At 36.0% G+C, this 15,896-nt stretch overlaps 1 protein-coding gene and 1 long non-coding RNA gene across 2 annotated transcripts; both read left to right on the top strand.

Moving 5' to 3' along the window:
* Positions 1 to 3,811: 3,811 nt before the first annotated feature.
* On the top strand, positions 3,812 to 5,285 carry LOC110455189. Its single transcript, XR_002463428.1, has 3 exons — positions 3,812 to 3,980; positions 4,649 to 4,758; positions 5,205 to 5,285. It is a non-coding gene; the product is annotated as an uncharacterized LOC110455189 (long non-coding RNA).
* A 2,247-nt stretch (positions 5,286 to 7,532) lies between these two features.
* Positions 7,533 to 11,101, top strand: LOC110455190. The gene is made up of 3 exons (XM_021505173.1): positions 7,533 to 7,724; positions 10,476 to 10,590; positions 10,860 to 11,101. Exons 1-3 carry the CDS (start codon positions 7,668 to 7,670, stop codon positions 11,099 to 11,101), a joined length of 414 nt encoding a protein of 137 aa, XP_021360848.1. The 5' UTR covers positions 7,533 to 7,667.
* Positions 11,102 to 15,896: the final 4,795 nt, after the last annotated feature.

The raw sequence follows: 15,896 nt of genomic DNA, 5'->3' as shown, positions 1-15,896 counted from the left end.
ATTTGGACTAAAGAAGCTCACAAAGTCACACAATGACATCGTCACGCTTGGCTGATTTTAGGGTAGATTGTTGAGAAGGGAGATCGTTCTTGATGTAATACAAAATATTCCATTATTTCCTTACAGCTAAGGTGTACTACAGGTGGAGGACTTTGCGCGTTTCTTTTTTTGTTCAGTATATATTCCACATGAGCCTTCGAGATATTTTCATTCCGTAATACTGATCAAACCATCTTCCCAAATCGCACATACGTGGGTTTCATTTTCCCATTGTAAGCACGATGTGATCACGAAGTGCCTACTGTTTTGGTACATTGCGGTCACATAACTGTAACATCCATACCTCCACAACCCTGGCTTCGAATATCACGACTTGCGTGATAGATGTTGACTGCTGACAGAAAAAATTGCTATGAAGTTGAAGGTTGATAATGACCCAACCAAGTTTTGTGGCCGCTATCATGACTTAATAGGCGTTTCACCAAGTCGTGAAAAGACCTATTTCTTTCGGTTTTCTTATTATTCCTCTGCTCTGAGTTTGTGCCACCTTGCAGCAGATGTGTTTACAGTCTTTGAAGTATGATGTAGATAATAGACAGACGGGGGTCTTCTCGTTTCCCTGAAAAAAAAGATAGAGGAAGAAAGAGGTAAACCAATTATAGTCTGTTCCACACTAACTCAACAGGTCACACAGGTATGATCACTTACCTGTGTGATATGAAGTTTTTTGATCAAGGTTACATATCAAAATGTAACGTTATTTGTTGGTAAATATATCAAATTATGATTTAATGTTTGGGTTTAAAATTATATAACAATTCATAGACAATCAATCGACTTTGCATTCATGTAAAAAATTGGACATCATTTAATAAAATAGAACAATTAGAAGCATCTCTCAAAGTTAAGAATTAATCAATGCATTCACACATGGTGCATTCATTACTAAATTGTATTTACATATATTTTGTCATAATATTTCAATACAAATAGAGAGCCATCGCTTCATATAAGTGCACGTCTAGAAGTCAAATATTGCAATATATTGCATATGCATAGCAAATTCATAACATAGATGTATCTTTGGCACCCTTCTGATTCCATGCCTCTGCTGCTGTAAAGGTCCTAGTTTGTACAGTCAAGCGACTTTGTCAGATTTTGCCTTTAGCTCTGTTTCTCCAAAAGTATAAGTGCCGTACCAATTGAATACAAATTGCTTCAGATGCAGAATATGACTATAATTTCTTGGTTCTGTATCTTTTTCTTTTATGTGATATCTTACTAAATATCAGCTTTCAGATGCCAACCCTTACTTAACCTTACTTAAAGAGTTGACCACAGGTGAAAACAAAGGTGCATTACAGGTTAATAATGTCAATACTATTTATAAAAAAGCAAAAATGGCTAATACAAATTATCACTGTCGGGTCAAAGGTCACTAATGTTACTACTATTTTTGCTTTTTAATGATTTGAAGGATTATTTCACAAGTCGAAAGGGATTTTATCACAATTAATATAATGTCATTAATATCCCCTATAATGAATAATTTTCTTTTATCGTTTTGAAAAGCCAACAATAAATTACCAATCGCTTCATACTGATGTTATGTTAAGCACATTTCATCCATTATAGGTATTTATGTTTTCCTGAACTGCCTACCAATGTTTTGATAACTGTTGACTTGATCCTAAATCCAATAAAGCTACCATGTCCTCATTTTGAATTTTTCTTACTTGCAATTATTCATTAACGAATGATGCCATCAGTTTTACCTTTATATTGATCAGCAATCAAAAAGTTTTTCTCAGGACACAATTTCGTTTCAAAGGAAAAAAATCGGTTTTTGGTAAAGGGTCAAAGTTCAATTCGCTGATTTTGGTAACATTATTTGAAAAGCTTGTTTTTGAAATTTGTCGAACTATAGAGTATTAATATTTGATCTGCAGGATATTAAGATGGTTTGCTTTCAGGTTTCAGATTCACCTTGATTCACTTTCAAGGTCAGAAAGGTCAAATGTGTAAAAATTTTAAACCTGAATAATTTGGAAAATGAGTAAAGGCATTGACAAGTTAAAGGTCACATAATTGATAAAAGAACTGTATCTCAAGTTATACTAGGTCTATAATCTTGATATTTGTTCAGTAATACGTTCATGTGATTGGCTATCAAGTTTTAAGATATAATTGAACTTGATCAATTTCAAAGGTCTCAATTGTCAAACATGTCAAAACATTTTAACGACCTCTCCTAAAAAAGGCAGAGGCCTACGTCAATGCTATTTGGTAAGGAACATTATGAAACAAAGGGTTTAGTATGGTTTGAATAAATGACCTTGATCTACATCGAATATGACTATAATTGTGACTGCTAAATCGATCTTTAATCTTTTACAGATATGGCATTGTGTCATTACCTTCATTACTGTAATTTGTATTAAACAAATCATTCCAAGCTACTTCCAGTTCTATGGTTAAGATTATCCCTTTTTTCTCTCATATAGGTAAAGACCATCAGGATAAAAAAAATGTTGTGATCAAAGACCAAATTAGTCGTAATTGTTAGTTCTTTGTGTGATTAGAAAGTGGAGGTTTTTTATAGTCCCCCACCGGTTCCCGGGAGGTATAGGTTTGCACTCCGTCTGTCCATCCTTCCTTCCGTCCTTCCGTCCGAGAAGTTTGTCCGGGATATATCGTCTATTTTATTTCACCTGGAGTAACCAGATTTGGTGCACAAGGACATCTTAGGATGGCAGAGGGCAGAGTGCAAGAAGCAGGTCAATGTGACCTCAATTTGACCTATGCTTTGACCTTAACTTTTGAAAATGTTTGTCAGGAGCATATTATCTGTACTATTTCACCTGGAGTAACCAAATTTGGTATACAACGACATCTTGAGATGGCGGAGTGCAGTGTGCAAGATATAGGTAACTTTGACCTATGACTTGACCTTTGACCTTTACTTTTGAAAAGTTTGTCCGGGGCATATCTTCTATACTATTACACATCAAGTATCCAGATTTTGTGTACAAGGACATCTTTGGATGGCAAAGTGAAGAGTGCAAGAATTATGAGGTTCCTGTAACCTATGACTTGACCTTTTACCTTTACTTTTGAAAAAAGAATTGTCCTGGCTATACCTTCTATTCTATTTCACCTGGAGTAACTAGATTTGGTGTACAAGAACATCTTTGGAAGGCGGAGTGCAAGAAGTATGTTTGCTGTTTGTTTGATTTAAAAATCATTACCGGTGGCGGACTATGGATTGCCTTGCAATAGTTTGCCTTGTTTAATATGCTGTGACGGGTGCCCTCGGCATGGTATTTTAGTGAGATAGCACTATAAAGTCGGCATCAGATCCGCAATATCACAAGAAGGCAATCACAACAACATACCCTGTCTCCGGCGTACACATATACTTGGAGGCACGTCCTTAAATGACCTTAACTGTTGATATTACGTTAAAGCTGTACAAAAAACAAACAAATCTTGATTAACTTATACATATAATTTATTACAGGTTATATCGTACAAAGAGAATCCGTTCTACTGCTCACAAACACCTGATCACATCAATATCCCCGTCATAACAACAGTTGCTTACGACGATGACGGAAGAAATCTGTCAGATCCTAACTTCTTAATGGGGTTTCCTGTTTCATCTAATCTCGACGCTGCCGACAGCTCTTTAGACATGACATTCAACGGGACACACTTTATGGCAGCTTTCCCCGGAGGGTTTTTCAACAATGATTCTGCTTTGGTATCTGCTGACATCTCGATGATGAAATCCTGTCAGATTTATGGCAAATATGGAACTACGTCACCGACTTATAAAGACTTTGATTTCTATCTTCAAACGAATGGATTGATTTCAGTTACAAAATATCGGCCATACAACTTCTTGTTCTCATTTATAGAAGGAATTGTACAGTTGCCAATAACCCAAACACCAGTCATTATCATAGCCAAATGTCAAGGTAGGTGACACATTTGCGTCAGAAACTGGTCCTCATAATAGTCATCACCACTAAATGACTATCTTCGGAGAAGATCGCATAACGTCATACATATTTTGAACAAGGATATAACACCATTTTCACAATTATCACGATTTAAGGGTGGTAACGTTTCACCTAATTTTAGAATGCTAACACCGAAGCAAAATGGCTATACAACGTAAACAGTACTCTTCAATAAGTCATTTCGTCCGATTTAAACTCGTCACTTGTTCAGGATAAGGTAATATTGAGCCCTTGCTTTACCCTTTTTGAGTTTGAATAATGATTTTCTGAAACAAATAATCAACGATACCCGCCCTATAAATCAAGGTAGATAACTTCCCATTAGCAAACATTTCGTTTTCCCTCATAAGGAATGTCAATAGCAATGTCAAGTGCATTGAAATGTCACAATATCGATGATGATATCTGCTAATTGTTAAGAGATACTTATCATAACACAATATTATGTTCTTCAGGGTTTATTGTGATAAAAATAACCCTGAAAAACATAGTGTGATAAAATATCAATGGTCTACATGTATGTACTACTATCATATTTATAAAGGTTCTGATATCACCCGTTTGCAAACAAAATATTTTACTATAACGAGCATATGTTCATCTTCATTTATTTTGTTTTATAGCGGGGGAAAATACAAAACAAGGAGGCGTTCCAAATATGCAAATTCGCAAAGTTTTATCTCAAGTAATGGACAGACAGGCGAGTTGTTGGAAATCAAGCAAGAACCTTCAGGTATATAACAAACCGTTAATCAATTGTTCTTGAATGCATTGTGTAATACACGTGATGTGTTATCATACTAGATTTTGGGTATGTACAAATTCTGCCTGAAGAATTTACGTAGTTGATATCCTTCACTTTTAATCGGAATTAAGTTTTGGTATCCAATGCATGATCTCAAGAGGCGACAAAAGACTCCCTGCAATATACTCCCTTTGAGTCATTAATTATATCATAAATTCTATAAATAACAACCGCCTGTCTTTTGTCTCCTGTTACCGATTGGTTTGATCTGCACGTGTTCCTTTTTTAGTCTAAGAGAGTGTTAGAAAACAATCTATGACTGTCAAATGCTTCCGGTATAATCCGACCTTAACTAGGAAAAATTGAAACAATAACCAAATCAAACCAAACGTAATGTGCAGTATTATCACAGGAGAGCCTGTTGTTTGTTGCAGCTGGCTGTGGGGAGCAAATCCGAGATTACTTTAAAGTCATCCTTCTTCGGTACATTCTCAGCGAGCATAAAGTTGATACAACCAGATGTGATAGATTTCCAGGCGGTCTTTCTGAATTTCTCCGAAAAGCTGAAAGACACACCGTATGTCTTGGCAACAATATATGCAGTGCTTATCGTCCTTGTCATCGCAACCCCAATACTGCGTAAACAGGATTGCAACGACTATGTTCTGGTACATAATTATATGTTTAATAGTTATTGTCAATATAATGGTATAATTTTTGTCGCATCTATGAGTGACGATTCTTTTCATAAAACTAGGAAAGGATGCTGGATTTATGCACTTTTTTAAAACGTAATGCTATGTGTTTGTTCACAGTGGTCATATGAGCGATTGATTGAAAACAAACCCGATTCGACCTTCGATTATTATATCTGTGTATTCACTGGAGTCAGGTCAAAGAGGCAAATGGAGGCATTGGTTTATATCAATATCATCGGAACCAGAGGCGAGACCGGGGCACGGCTATTGGCTGGAAACAACAGAAAGGTATTGAATATGCGGTTGATTCTAGGAAAACGACTGTTTGCTCAAGAATAATAAAACCGTTGTCCTCGTTCCCCTTAAGGCCTCATATTTAAAAGTGTATAGAATTAGGATTCTATACATTCTTCAATGTAATATTTTTGTATTACATGTAGTAAAATAGTTTGTCTTTGGTCTCAATTGAGCTAAGGACGGTGATAATCAAATTTTTAAATATCTTTTGTCATTCAAATTATTGATTGCTCCGTTAGTTGACCCGTTTGATGACTAATGAAAAAGATCTGGGGAGTCCTTTTATTTTTGTTCTCTGACAAAAGTTTATTTTGACAACTTCACGTTGTGAAGGAGTGTTAGATATCGGTTTTTCATTTGGAAACTTTTTACAATGGTATGTCCTTTTTGATGAAAGCATGTCCATATTAAACTGAACAAATTACTCTTGAACAATTTTAATCTCCTCCTCGCGAAATGAAGATAACATTGAACTTGTTTTCTTGTTTACTGCCTTCTTCTTCCAGTCATTGTCAAGATGTAAGAGTAGGGAGATTAGAAATATATGCCCTCAAAGGTGAAGCATTCGAAATGACACATGAAAAAAATGTTAGGTCTTTAAAATAGTGATGTAGAAAATGTAAAATGAATTCCTTCGATTCACAGATAAATGCAGTTAACATTTCGGGGATTGCAACTAACGAAGCACTATGCAATTTTGATTTTTTTTTTAATGAAACCTGCGATTAAGATATTGGTTTTGCTTTGCCTGAAAACACAACGGTAGTGATCTTTCTTATATCACGACGTAGTACTGCACACTATAAAATGACGTTTTTCGTATAATTTCAGAATTTTAGCAACGGAACCTTGTGTAATTTCTTTTTGAAATCTGATATTTCCCTTGGAAATATTAAAACCGTCAAGATTTGGCTTGGAGGAAATATCAAATCGCAATCATGGTACTTGAGCAGAATTATCATAATCGACGGAGAGACGAGAAATGCGTAAGTATAATGAACTGGCAGTTGTAAGTTTGGTATCATCAGTTACAATTGTAACGGTAGCATACCCCCTTCTTCTAAATGACTCAACTTTTTAATAATATAAACAAGGTACAAAACTGTAATGCTATTAATTACAAAGCAGAAGGCTCTCATTAATTATTGTGATTATTTCCTTCAAAAATAAATTCATTGTTAATGACTGGCGAGATGACACCAAACGTCTGAGCTTGTCCGATTGTACATAGCACTTGTCTGAATTAAATGGAGGTATGCGTAAGAGATTACTGAAATTCTTATTTCCTTAGGTACATGTTGTATCATTTATCAATACATTCTACTTAGGATTCAGCTGAAATGCAACAAATGGCTGTCACTTGAAAAAGGCACAGGTCGGTCCTGGCGAACATTACGAGCCGGAAAGAAAACTGACAACGCGAGCAGCCTTTCAGAACTCAGTACACGGAATTTATTTGACGATCATCTGTGGTTTTCACTGCTATTCCGTCCAAGGTACAGCATATTTACCAGAGTACAGAGGCTGTGGAGCCTAGTATCACTATTGTTCCTTTCAATGGTGGCCTCAGCAATGTTTTATGATACACCAGACGATACTATTCCTTTTTTAAACGCGGGAAACTTCGAACTTGGGTATAAGGAAATATACACTGGGTTGATGTCCAGTATCATAACGGTTGTCCCATCTTTGATTATAACCTTCGCGTTCAGCAGAAGAAAAGTTCTTGGGGAGAAACGTTTGAACATCTATAATAATGGTGACACTGTTGGTTCCTCTGGAAGTCTACCCTGGTGGTCAATATTCATAGCATACACATTACTGTTGCTATGCATCATTTCTGGTTCATTTTTCACACTTTTGTACTCGTTGGAATGGGGACCTTCTCTCACTGTCAAATGGATGTCTTCGTTTTTTCTTGGATCAACACAAAGTGCCATCATAATCGACCCTGCAAAGGTAAGGGGATTTATGTTTAGATTTTGCAACAAAATGTTTACAACAAATCGCTTCATTTTAAGATTATTTATTCTTGAAAATGTATTTTTGAACTAATACTTTTTCAGTAGAACCTGAACTATCGAAATGCGCAACAGGGGAATATGTGATTTGAATTTGCAAGCGCGATTCTTAAACAAATTATATATGTTAATTGTAGTATGTAATGCTGATTATTATGCCCCTCAAACGAAGTGGGAGTACAGTTGTGTGACGGCACAACGCACCAACAATACCGTGCGCACACCGTGCATACATCGTTCACACACCGTCCGCACATCGTCCACACATGGTGCGCACAACTGTGCGATTTAACAATCGTTCGCCCCGTTGTGCGCTTTTCTCCGCACAACTGTGCGATTTGGTGCAATTTGTTGATCAATATTACGGAATGCAAAATATACGGAAGGATCGTATGCAATAATGTACACTGTATATATTACTGTAATTTCTCATCAAAATGATTAAGGTTATGTACAATTTTACAATGCGTGTTACACAGTGTTAAAGTGACCGTTAGACTGTCAAGAATGGGTTTAGCTTCTAGGTAACAGAACAGGTAAATAACAATTTGATGAGCGACCGGAGTTTTACCTGGCCTGTCCCTGACACATAGAGCTAATGTGTGATACTATACGACCGTTATGAAAACACAACTGGACGTTAGTATATGTTATTTGCATTCGTTTTGGTCTAAAGCCCCTTTTCACCTAGTTTTCACACCTTGGCGAGCTACGTAAGTGCCCCGGGCGGGGGATAACTACGGTCTCGGTACAGGTACAAAGTGACCATGTTTGTATTGCCGAGACTGTGTTGTAATTTTACATGGGTCGATTTAGGTTGTTTAAAAAACACCGAAAACACAATTTCTAAATTTAAGAAAATATAGATAAGCTTATAGATGTAGCTAGAATATAAAAACATATATAAAATCAAGTTTATATGTTTAAACACGAAACCGTATATATTTTTAAGGCATTCCTCAATTTACACCAACCAAGATTATTATCGCACAACATTCGCCCATCGTCCGCACAAATGTGCGCAAGCAACGATCGTCCAGTTTTGTATCGTTCGCACGTCGTGCACACATCGTTCACACACCGTGGACACATCGTGCGCACACCGCACAACGTGTTACGTTGTGCGATCCCACAACTGTACAATTTTGTTTACTCCGTTTCTTATTATTATCTAATCCCCCAAACGACTTGGGGGACATATTGTGTTTACTCCGTTTCTTATTATTATCAAATGCCCAAAACGACATGGGGGACTGATTGGTTTTATTCCGTTGTTTCTTCTTCTTCTTCTTCTTCTTCTTCTTCTTCTTCTTCTTCATCTTCTTCTTCTTCTTCTTCTTCTTCTACTACTACTTCTTCTTCTGCTTTTACTTCATCTTCTCCATCTTCTTCCTCTCCTTCTTATTCTTCTTCTCCTTCTCCTTCTTCTGACGCCGTAAAAGTTTCCGACACAATCCCCAAAACTATTGGCCAGAACTTTATGAAACCTAGAAATTTAGATATTGTTTTATTTTTATGAAAATCGATATATAGGGGTATAAGGGGGCTGAAAATTCAACCGCATAGTTTACGTTGTTATATCAACCACACAGAGGATTGTGATTGGTCGCGATTTAGAAATTGTTTTATGCTCAAATTTAGTATGTACATTGTTGGTGTATAATATGGTACTGCAATCCTTTTCTTTTGCTTTTCTTTTTGGCAGTTTTGGGGAGTTCTGTAATGGTCCCCCATTACCATTACTACTTGATTTTAATGTTTTACTTTTTTATTTATACGCGGAAATTAGCCTTTAGTGTAGTGATACTGTAAACCCGCGCTTTGTAAGTTTGAATAAAAGAGAGTGTTGTGTACGAGGCACGTGATATGTTTTAAACCTGTTTTCCTTGGTCAAATGTCTTGTCTATTTTTACTGTTGTCATTGTCCAAGTTAATTTTTGGTGCGTTGTGGTTAGTTTCGAACAGCGCAGTCAAAGGCTAGACGTGTTTCGAGCAACAGTTTGAGAAATTGGTATTGAAAAATCTGGATTTCAAATGAAATAGAATACTGTTCAGATACATACATGTAATGCCTCTATGTTATTTGTATGAAAATGCGATTGTGTGAAACCCCTTTTCATGTAGAAGAGGGTATATTAATTATTCGGCTATTCCGATAATATTCTCATTAAACGTACCATTGGAGATGTAGGAAATTTATATTAATAACCAAGCCGGATATACTATACTTCCCCTGCTACGTCAAAGCTGGATTTGCCAATTCCTCCACAAATCGACAAACCAATCAATATGTTGTGATGTAAAACTCGAACGGATCTGTTGTTATAAGCAAATCACTATATTAAAAAATTGGAAGCGAAATACCGTCAAATTCAGATATTTATCAAAGTATATTTCTTTAACCAAATTTCAGTGTTGCTGATTGACCATGTGTCCAAATAGCAGCATCTATCTGGTTTCTAGTTAGTCGACATGATATTAAAATTCATTATCAAAACACTTTTCGAGCTCAATGATAATATCATAAAAATTAGTTTTATTTTTATCTTCTTATATACGTTAGTCCATAAATGGTAAACGAAGGTAATTTCGTTTACATTTCACCATCAGAGTTGATAAGTTTTTAACACAATAAAAAACAGACATATAGCTAACTGTTCTGGCTATTCATTTCGTCGTACTATTTCAGGCAATCATACTCGCAGTCCTTCTAGTTTGTCTCTGTTCAGAGAAGAACAAGCGAAGTGATTTTTACCTTCCACCTACCTCTGTAGTAGACAAACAACAAGAGTTCGCCGGTCAAGGTAAGTAAAAACATATTTTATGGCGATGTATAAATAAACGCGATTCAACATTTTCATTTCTCGGGAAAATATTTCTTTATCATTTAAGCAAAGATATCAACGACACTGTTCTGTTATCGTAAATAGTAGATGTGTACCTCGTCAACACGACTGAACGTCCGGAACGATATAAAGTTTTGACTTGAGCAAATGTTTATGCATATCACTAATCAATTGAATATAGAAATGTTTTGTGATTCATAGCGTTCTGAAACAAATATGTTTTAAAGGACACTGTAACAGACGAGTAGCAGACTGTCCGTGTGATGAACCAGAAACCAGAGCCCAGAAAAAGCGTCGTTACACACTACACATGGATCGGAAACTAAACAGATTACTGAGGAGATTCGTGTTTGGGGTTTTATATGCTTGCATGGTTTTGCTCATTGGTACACAGCAGAAGGTTTCCGAAGTGTATGGGCAAAACAAGCACTTTAAAAACGTTTTGAAACCTACACAAGAGGTACACTAACTGTATCCACATCTATTATATTTTTTTGTAATATTTTATGTTTTGATCTCAAAATTAATTTGAATATTTTAGTATCCAATGAGTTAAAACTTGAAATACTAATTACAAAATACAGGTTAAAAAGATACAATTAATTTATGAAGAAATATGATAAAGTTTAAAACAAGTACTTTTAATCACAACAATAATAAGTGGTCTCAAAAAACTCCCACATATTTACATATTGTACTTTCTTCAACATTGTGACAATAGCTAAGCATTTATCTATGATTTCTGATGCAGGTGGAAAAAATGGAAGATGTCTGGCAATACCTGAACAAAGTAGTATTGCAACGTTTGTACCCTTCGGAGTTTTACAATGGTGAAATAAAATCATTGAATGAGCTGAGATTTATTGGAGACTACTATAAAATGGGGCCCATACGCCTTCGCCAAGTTCGAGTAACGGGTAGGGATGACAACAACAAAATATAAGTTAATATGGAGAAAAAACATTTTTATCTTAAACACGTGTCACGTGACGTAGATAAGTACAAATGTTAGGAAACAAACAGCATATTTATTGTGGTGAAATACAACGTATATAAACACGGGTGACAGGTAACGTAAACATCCATGGGTGACAGGTAACGTAAAAAATACAGATGACAGGTAACGTAGAAAGACACGGTTGTAGGGTAACGTAGATGAACACGAGTGAAAGGTAAAGTAGATATAATCGCGTGTTAGGAAATGTTAATAAACACGGCTGTCTGGGTAAAGTAGATACCTACATATGACAAGTAGCCTAGACCACACGGATGTCAGGTAATGTAGATAAACACGGATGGAAGGTAACGTAGATAAACACGAACGCCAGCTGACGTAAAGAAACACAGTGGTCAGATAACGAAGATAACACTGGTGTCAGGTAACGAAGATATAATCTGTTGACAGGTTATATAGACCACACGGGTGCCAAGTAATGTAAATCAACACCAATGACAGGTAATGTAAATCAACACCAATGACAGGTAACGAAGATTAACATGAATTACAGGTAACGAAGATAAACAGGAACGTCAGAAACTCAAATGTTTGTATTGGCTCGCCCATTATCATTTAACCTTTGATAGGACCCAACGCCACTCGACCTCTGTTCTGACTCAATGGCACTCGACCTCTATTCTGACTCAACGCCACTCGACCTCTATTCTGACTCAATGGCACTCGACCTCTATTCTGACCCAACGCCACTCGACCTCTATTCTGACTCAATGGCACTTGATCTTCATTCAGATTTAATGACACTCGACCGCTTTTGAAGCTACGTTGCACTCGACCCCTGTTTGAATTCAATGTCACTCGATTCTTATTCTGACTTACTCATTATATTGACTCCTAAATGATATCCGATCTTTTAAACACAATCATTAATAATGACACTATTTTGGACTTTGTCAATAACACAGAACACATAATTCATTTATATTTTGACACATGGCCACTGTTCTGACTCAACGCTTAAATTGATTTGCTCATTAACAGTTGCCCTTGTTCTGACTCTGTTCCTTGACGCTTTGATTGACTTGCTCATTGAAACCCTCTTTTCTTTTTACTTGGTCACTGACACACGACGCTTCGTTTGACTCACTAAATAATACCCGACACTTCATTTGACTCTCTTATTGATACTCAACACTTTGTTTTATTCCCTCAATGATAATCGACGCTTCATTTGACTCATTAATTTATACTCGACACTTCGTTTGACTCTCTTAATGAAACTCTAAGCTTTGTTTGACTCATTTGATGATACTCGACGCTTTGTTTGATTCACTTGATGATACTCGACACTTTGTTTGACTCACTTGATGATACTGGACAGCTCTTCAGGTTCAGTGCTGTCATAGTCAAAACTCTATCATTTCTAAACAAAGATTTTTTTAACGACACATATTACTTTTTCAAATTGAAGGCACTTGTACCACTCCATCATTGATTAGGAAACACGGCATAGCTTGTATTCCTGACTACGATACGGATACCGAAGATACTAATGACTACTCCGAAGGTGTGGAAATAAAAATAAAAATGTATTTCACTATATACCTTATGTTGTCTGTGCTGTTTCGCAAAGATGTTTTTTTTTCGCGTTGGTTCTTCAAAATAAAGGACAAGTATTAATGCACTTTTTCAGCATTGTTTTACCTGAATAACGCAAAACTAACAGCAACATATGTTTCAAAATTGTATACTGTGGCTTCACATGACACTGTTATTACATGCCTCTTTAAAAGCCAATTGGCCTAGTGAATTTACATTGCGGCCATGACGTCGCGTTTGTACCCTTACAACCGCACGGCAACATCGATGGCGGCATCATAACTGTTTAGTTCTATCAAATTTACACAAATGGTAGGATTTTATAATAATTAATCTTAGACTCCTATTCCTTGATCAAAATTAAGTTCCAAGTTAGTTGGTTGGTTAATGGTTGTTCCTCACTGTCCATCGCTGTCCTCACTGTCCATCGCCATTGAAAAGTATTTGAATGTGCCGTTCTTGGATTAATATCTGTCGTTTCGTACAGGTGATTGTGCTATCACTCCTTTATCTATTATATAATATTACGCAATTGAGTATTTCCAATTTGTAATAATGACATTAATTTTGTATTCAATTATTGTAATTGTTTACCTTATTGATTTTAGAACTTGATACGTTCCCGATATTCGAGACGAATTTTAAAGTTATATTTTGTGGGAATGCAAATCTAAGGATTATTTTGTTGTAGGATTTGTTGTTGACGATGTCTTAAAGACAAAGTTGAGTTCTAATGAATGATTGTACAGTTTCATATCATAAATAGTGGGATCAAATGTTATAAATATCTCGATGACATTGCTAATTGTACTTTATTCATAATTACAAATATGTTGCTGCAGGTTGGATCACAGCGAATATGTCTGCTTCATTGAATGACTACACATCGTCGTATCGATACCATCACAACCTCAAAGAAACGCCCACTTACACTGGACATTTCGGAACATATGGTGTCGGTGGCTATCTCGTTGATTTGGATGTTTTGCCCATTAAGACCATACATATTGTTAATAGATTGCGAAGGAATGTTTGGCTTGATGAACAAACACGTGCCTTTTTCATTGAAGCATGCCTCGTTAACAGAAACAACATGATTTTTACTCATATTCAAGTCGTATTCGAATTCCCAAGCACAGGGGGAATATTCACAGACACAACCGTTGTTTCATCCAATCTCTATCCGTACACAAACACGTTTGACTACATCATTCTGTTCCTTCAGATATTGTTTTCATTGATCATCTTGGTGCGGTTCGTGTTGGTGGTTGCAAAGATTATAAAAACACAAGGTCACTCCCTTTTAACAGTGAGTCAAGCAATCGAAATTGTTCATCTAGGAGTCTCCGTGGCTGCTGTTGTTTGCCTTGTCCTCAGATTCACCAGCACAATAGCCTTTCTTAACACTCTCAGACAGGAAATGGGTAAGTGATACTATAATTGTCATCTTTGAAGATATCTGTAACAAGAAGTATACGTCTGGTATGTTTGAATCTATGTAGATATATAAATATAGCTTCTTATAACTGTAATAGAAATAAAATAAAAAAAACAGATATGTAATGACGTAACATTTGGATATTTCTTGCATTAAGGACAGATCAATATTATTGAATATCCATATTCGAAGTGTTTTGAAATAAATGTAGAAAACAGTAGAAGAGGAATAGTGCCTATAACGTCATTTATAACGTTACATATTGACAACTTTAAGCCGCGAAAGACCAAAACAGATAAATCTTTTCTTCAAATGTCATTTCATGTGAAGCGTTTTGGATTAGTTTCAGCTATAAAGATATATATCTTTTGAAATAACCTCTCACTAGGATACGAAGTATAAGTCCTTTCAATTATCTTTGACAGGTTTCTACACATCCTTTGGGTATGTCTTTCAATGGGATGGATATTTCTCTTTATCTTTGGGTATGGTTACGTTCCTTGCTATCCTGGACCTGCTGAAACATCTGCAATTTAATTACCAGATCTTCTTGACGTACAAGACGATCACAGCGTTTCGCAGAGAGCTTTTTCATTTTTCAATAGCCCTATCAGTTCTTATTGTTGGTTTCGCATCTTTGATTAATCTGATATATGGTTCCACGGAAAGGGGTTTCAGAAGCATTATATCCGCAATACTGACTCTGTTTCGTATGACAATCGGAATGATCAAATTCCGCAATGACATAGATGTGCCAGCACTAGATATATTTGTCATGTTTGCAATATACGCGTTAGTCGCTACGCTTGTATTTGTTAATTTTTTAACAAGTTCGCTGAATTATCACATCACACACATTAAGCAGTTGATTAGAGACGGGAAGACACCGTTTGACTGGTATCTTAGTCGACACTTCTGGAATCGTCTGACAGGTTTATTCACCGTATGTGGTGTTGCAAGACCACGCAATAGCAGAAAGAAAGGTTTGTTGAGCTTTCGAGCATATTTAGCTTCATGATTTAAGTTTCATTTATGATCTCGTTAATATGTAATTATAATTTTTAGTATCTTGATTTGTCTGTTCTCAGTTGGAAATGTATTATTGATATTCACAGCTTATAAGAAGTATAAGATCTATAAAGTTCTTTGCGATAACAAATTGTTACCGTCTTGTTGAGTTATTGATATCACAAAGAATCCCTTCTACCAGTTATAATGATACACTATTTATTTATTTTCAATTCAGATCATCTACACGATATTGACCTACAC

This window comes from Mizuhopecten yessoensis, unplaced genomic scaffold (assembly GCF_002113885.1).
Source record: "Mizuhopecten yessoensis strain PY_sf001 unplaced genomic scaffold, ASM211388v2 scaffold8151, whole genome shotgun sequence".
Lineage (NCBI taxonomy): Eukaryota > Metazoa > Mollusca > Bivalvia > Pectinida > Pectinidae > Mizuhopecten > Mizuhopecten yessoensis.
The sequence above is the reverse complement of the archived record's forward strand: the minus strand, read 5'-3'. Positions and strand labels throughout refer to the sequence as shown.

Coding starts and splice junctions, on each gene's coding strand:
- LOC110455190 (XM_021505173.1), top strand. CDS start 7,668: ATGTCTTCGTTTTTTCTTGGATCAACACAAAGTGCCATCATAATCGAC. Junction 7,725..10,475: donor TCATAATCGACCCTGCAAAG/GTAAGGGGATTT, acceptor GTACTATTTCAG/GCAATCATACTCGCAGTCCT. Junction 10,591..10,859: donor ACAAGAGTTCGCCGGTCAAG/GTAAGTAAAAAC, acceptor TATGTTTTAAAG/GACACTGTAACAGACGAGTA.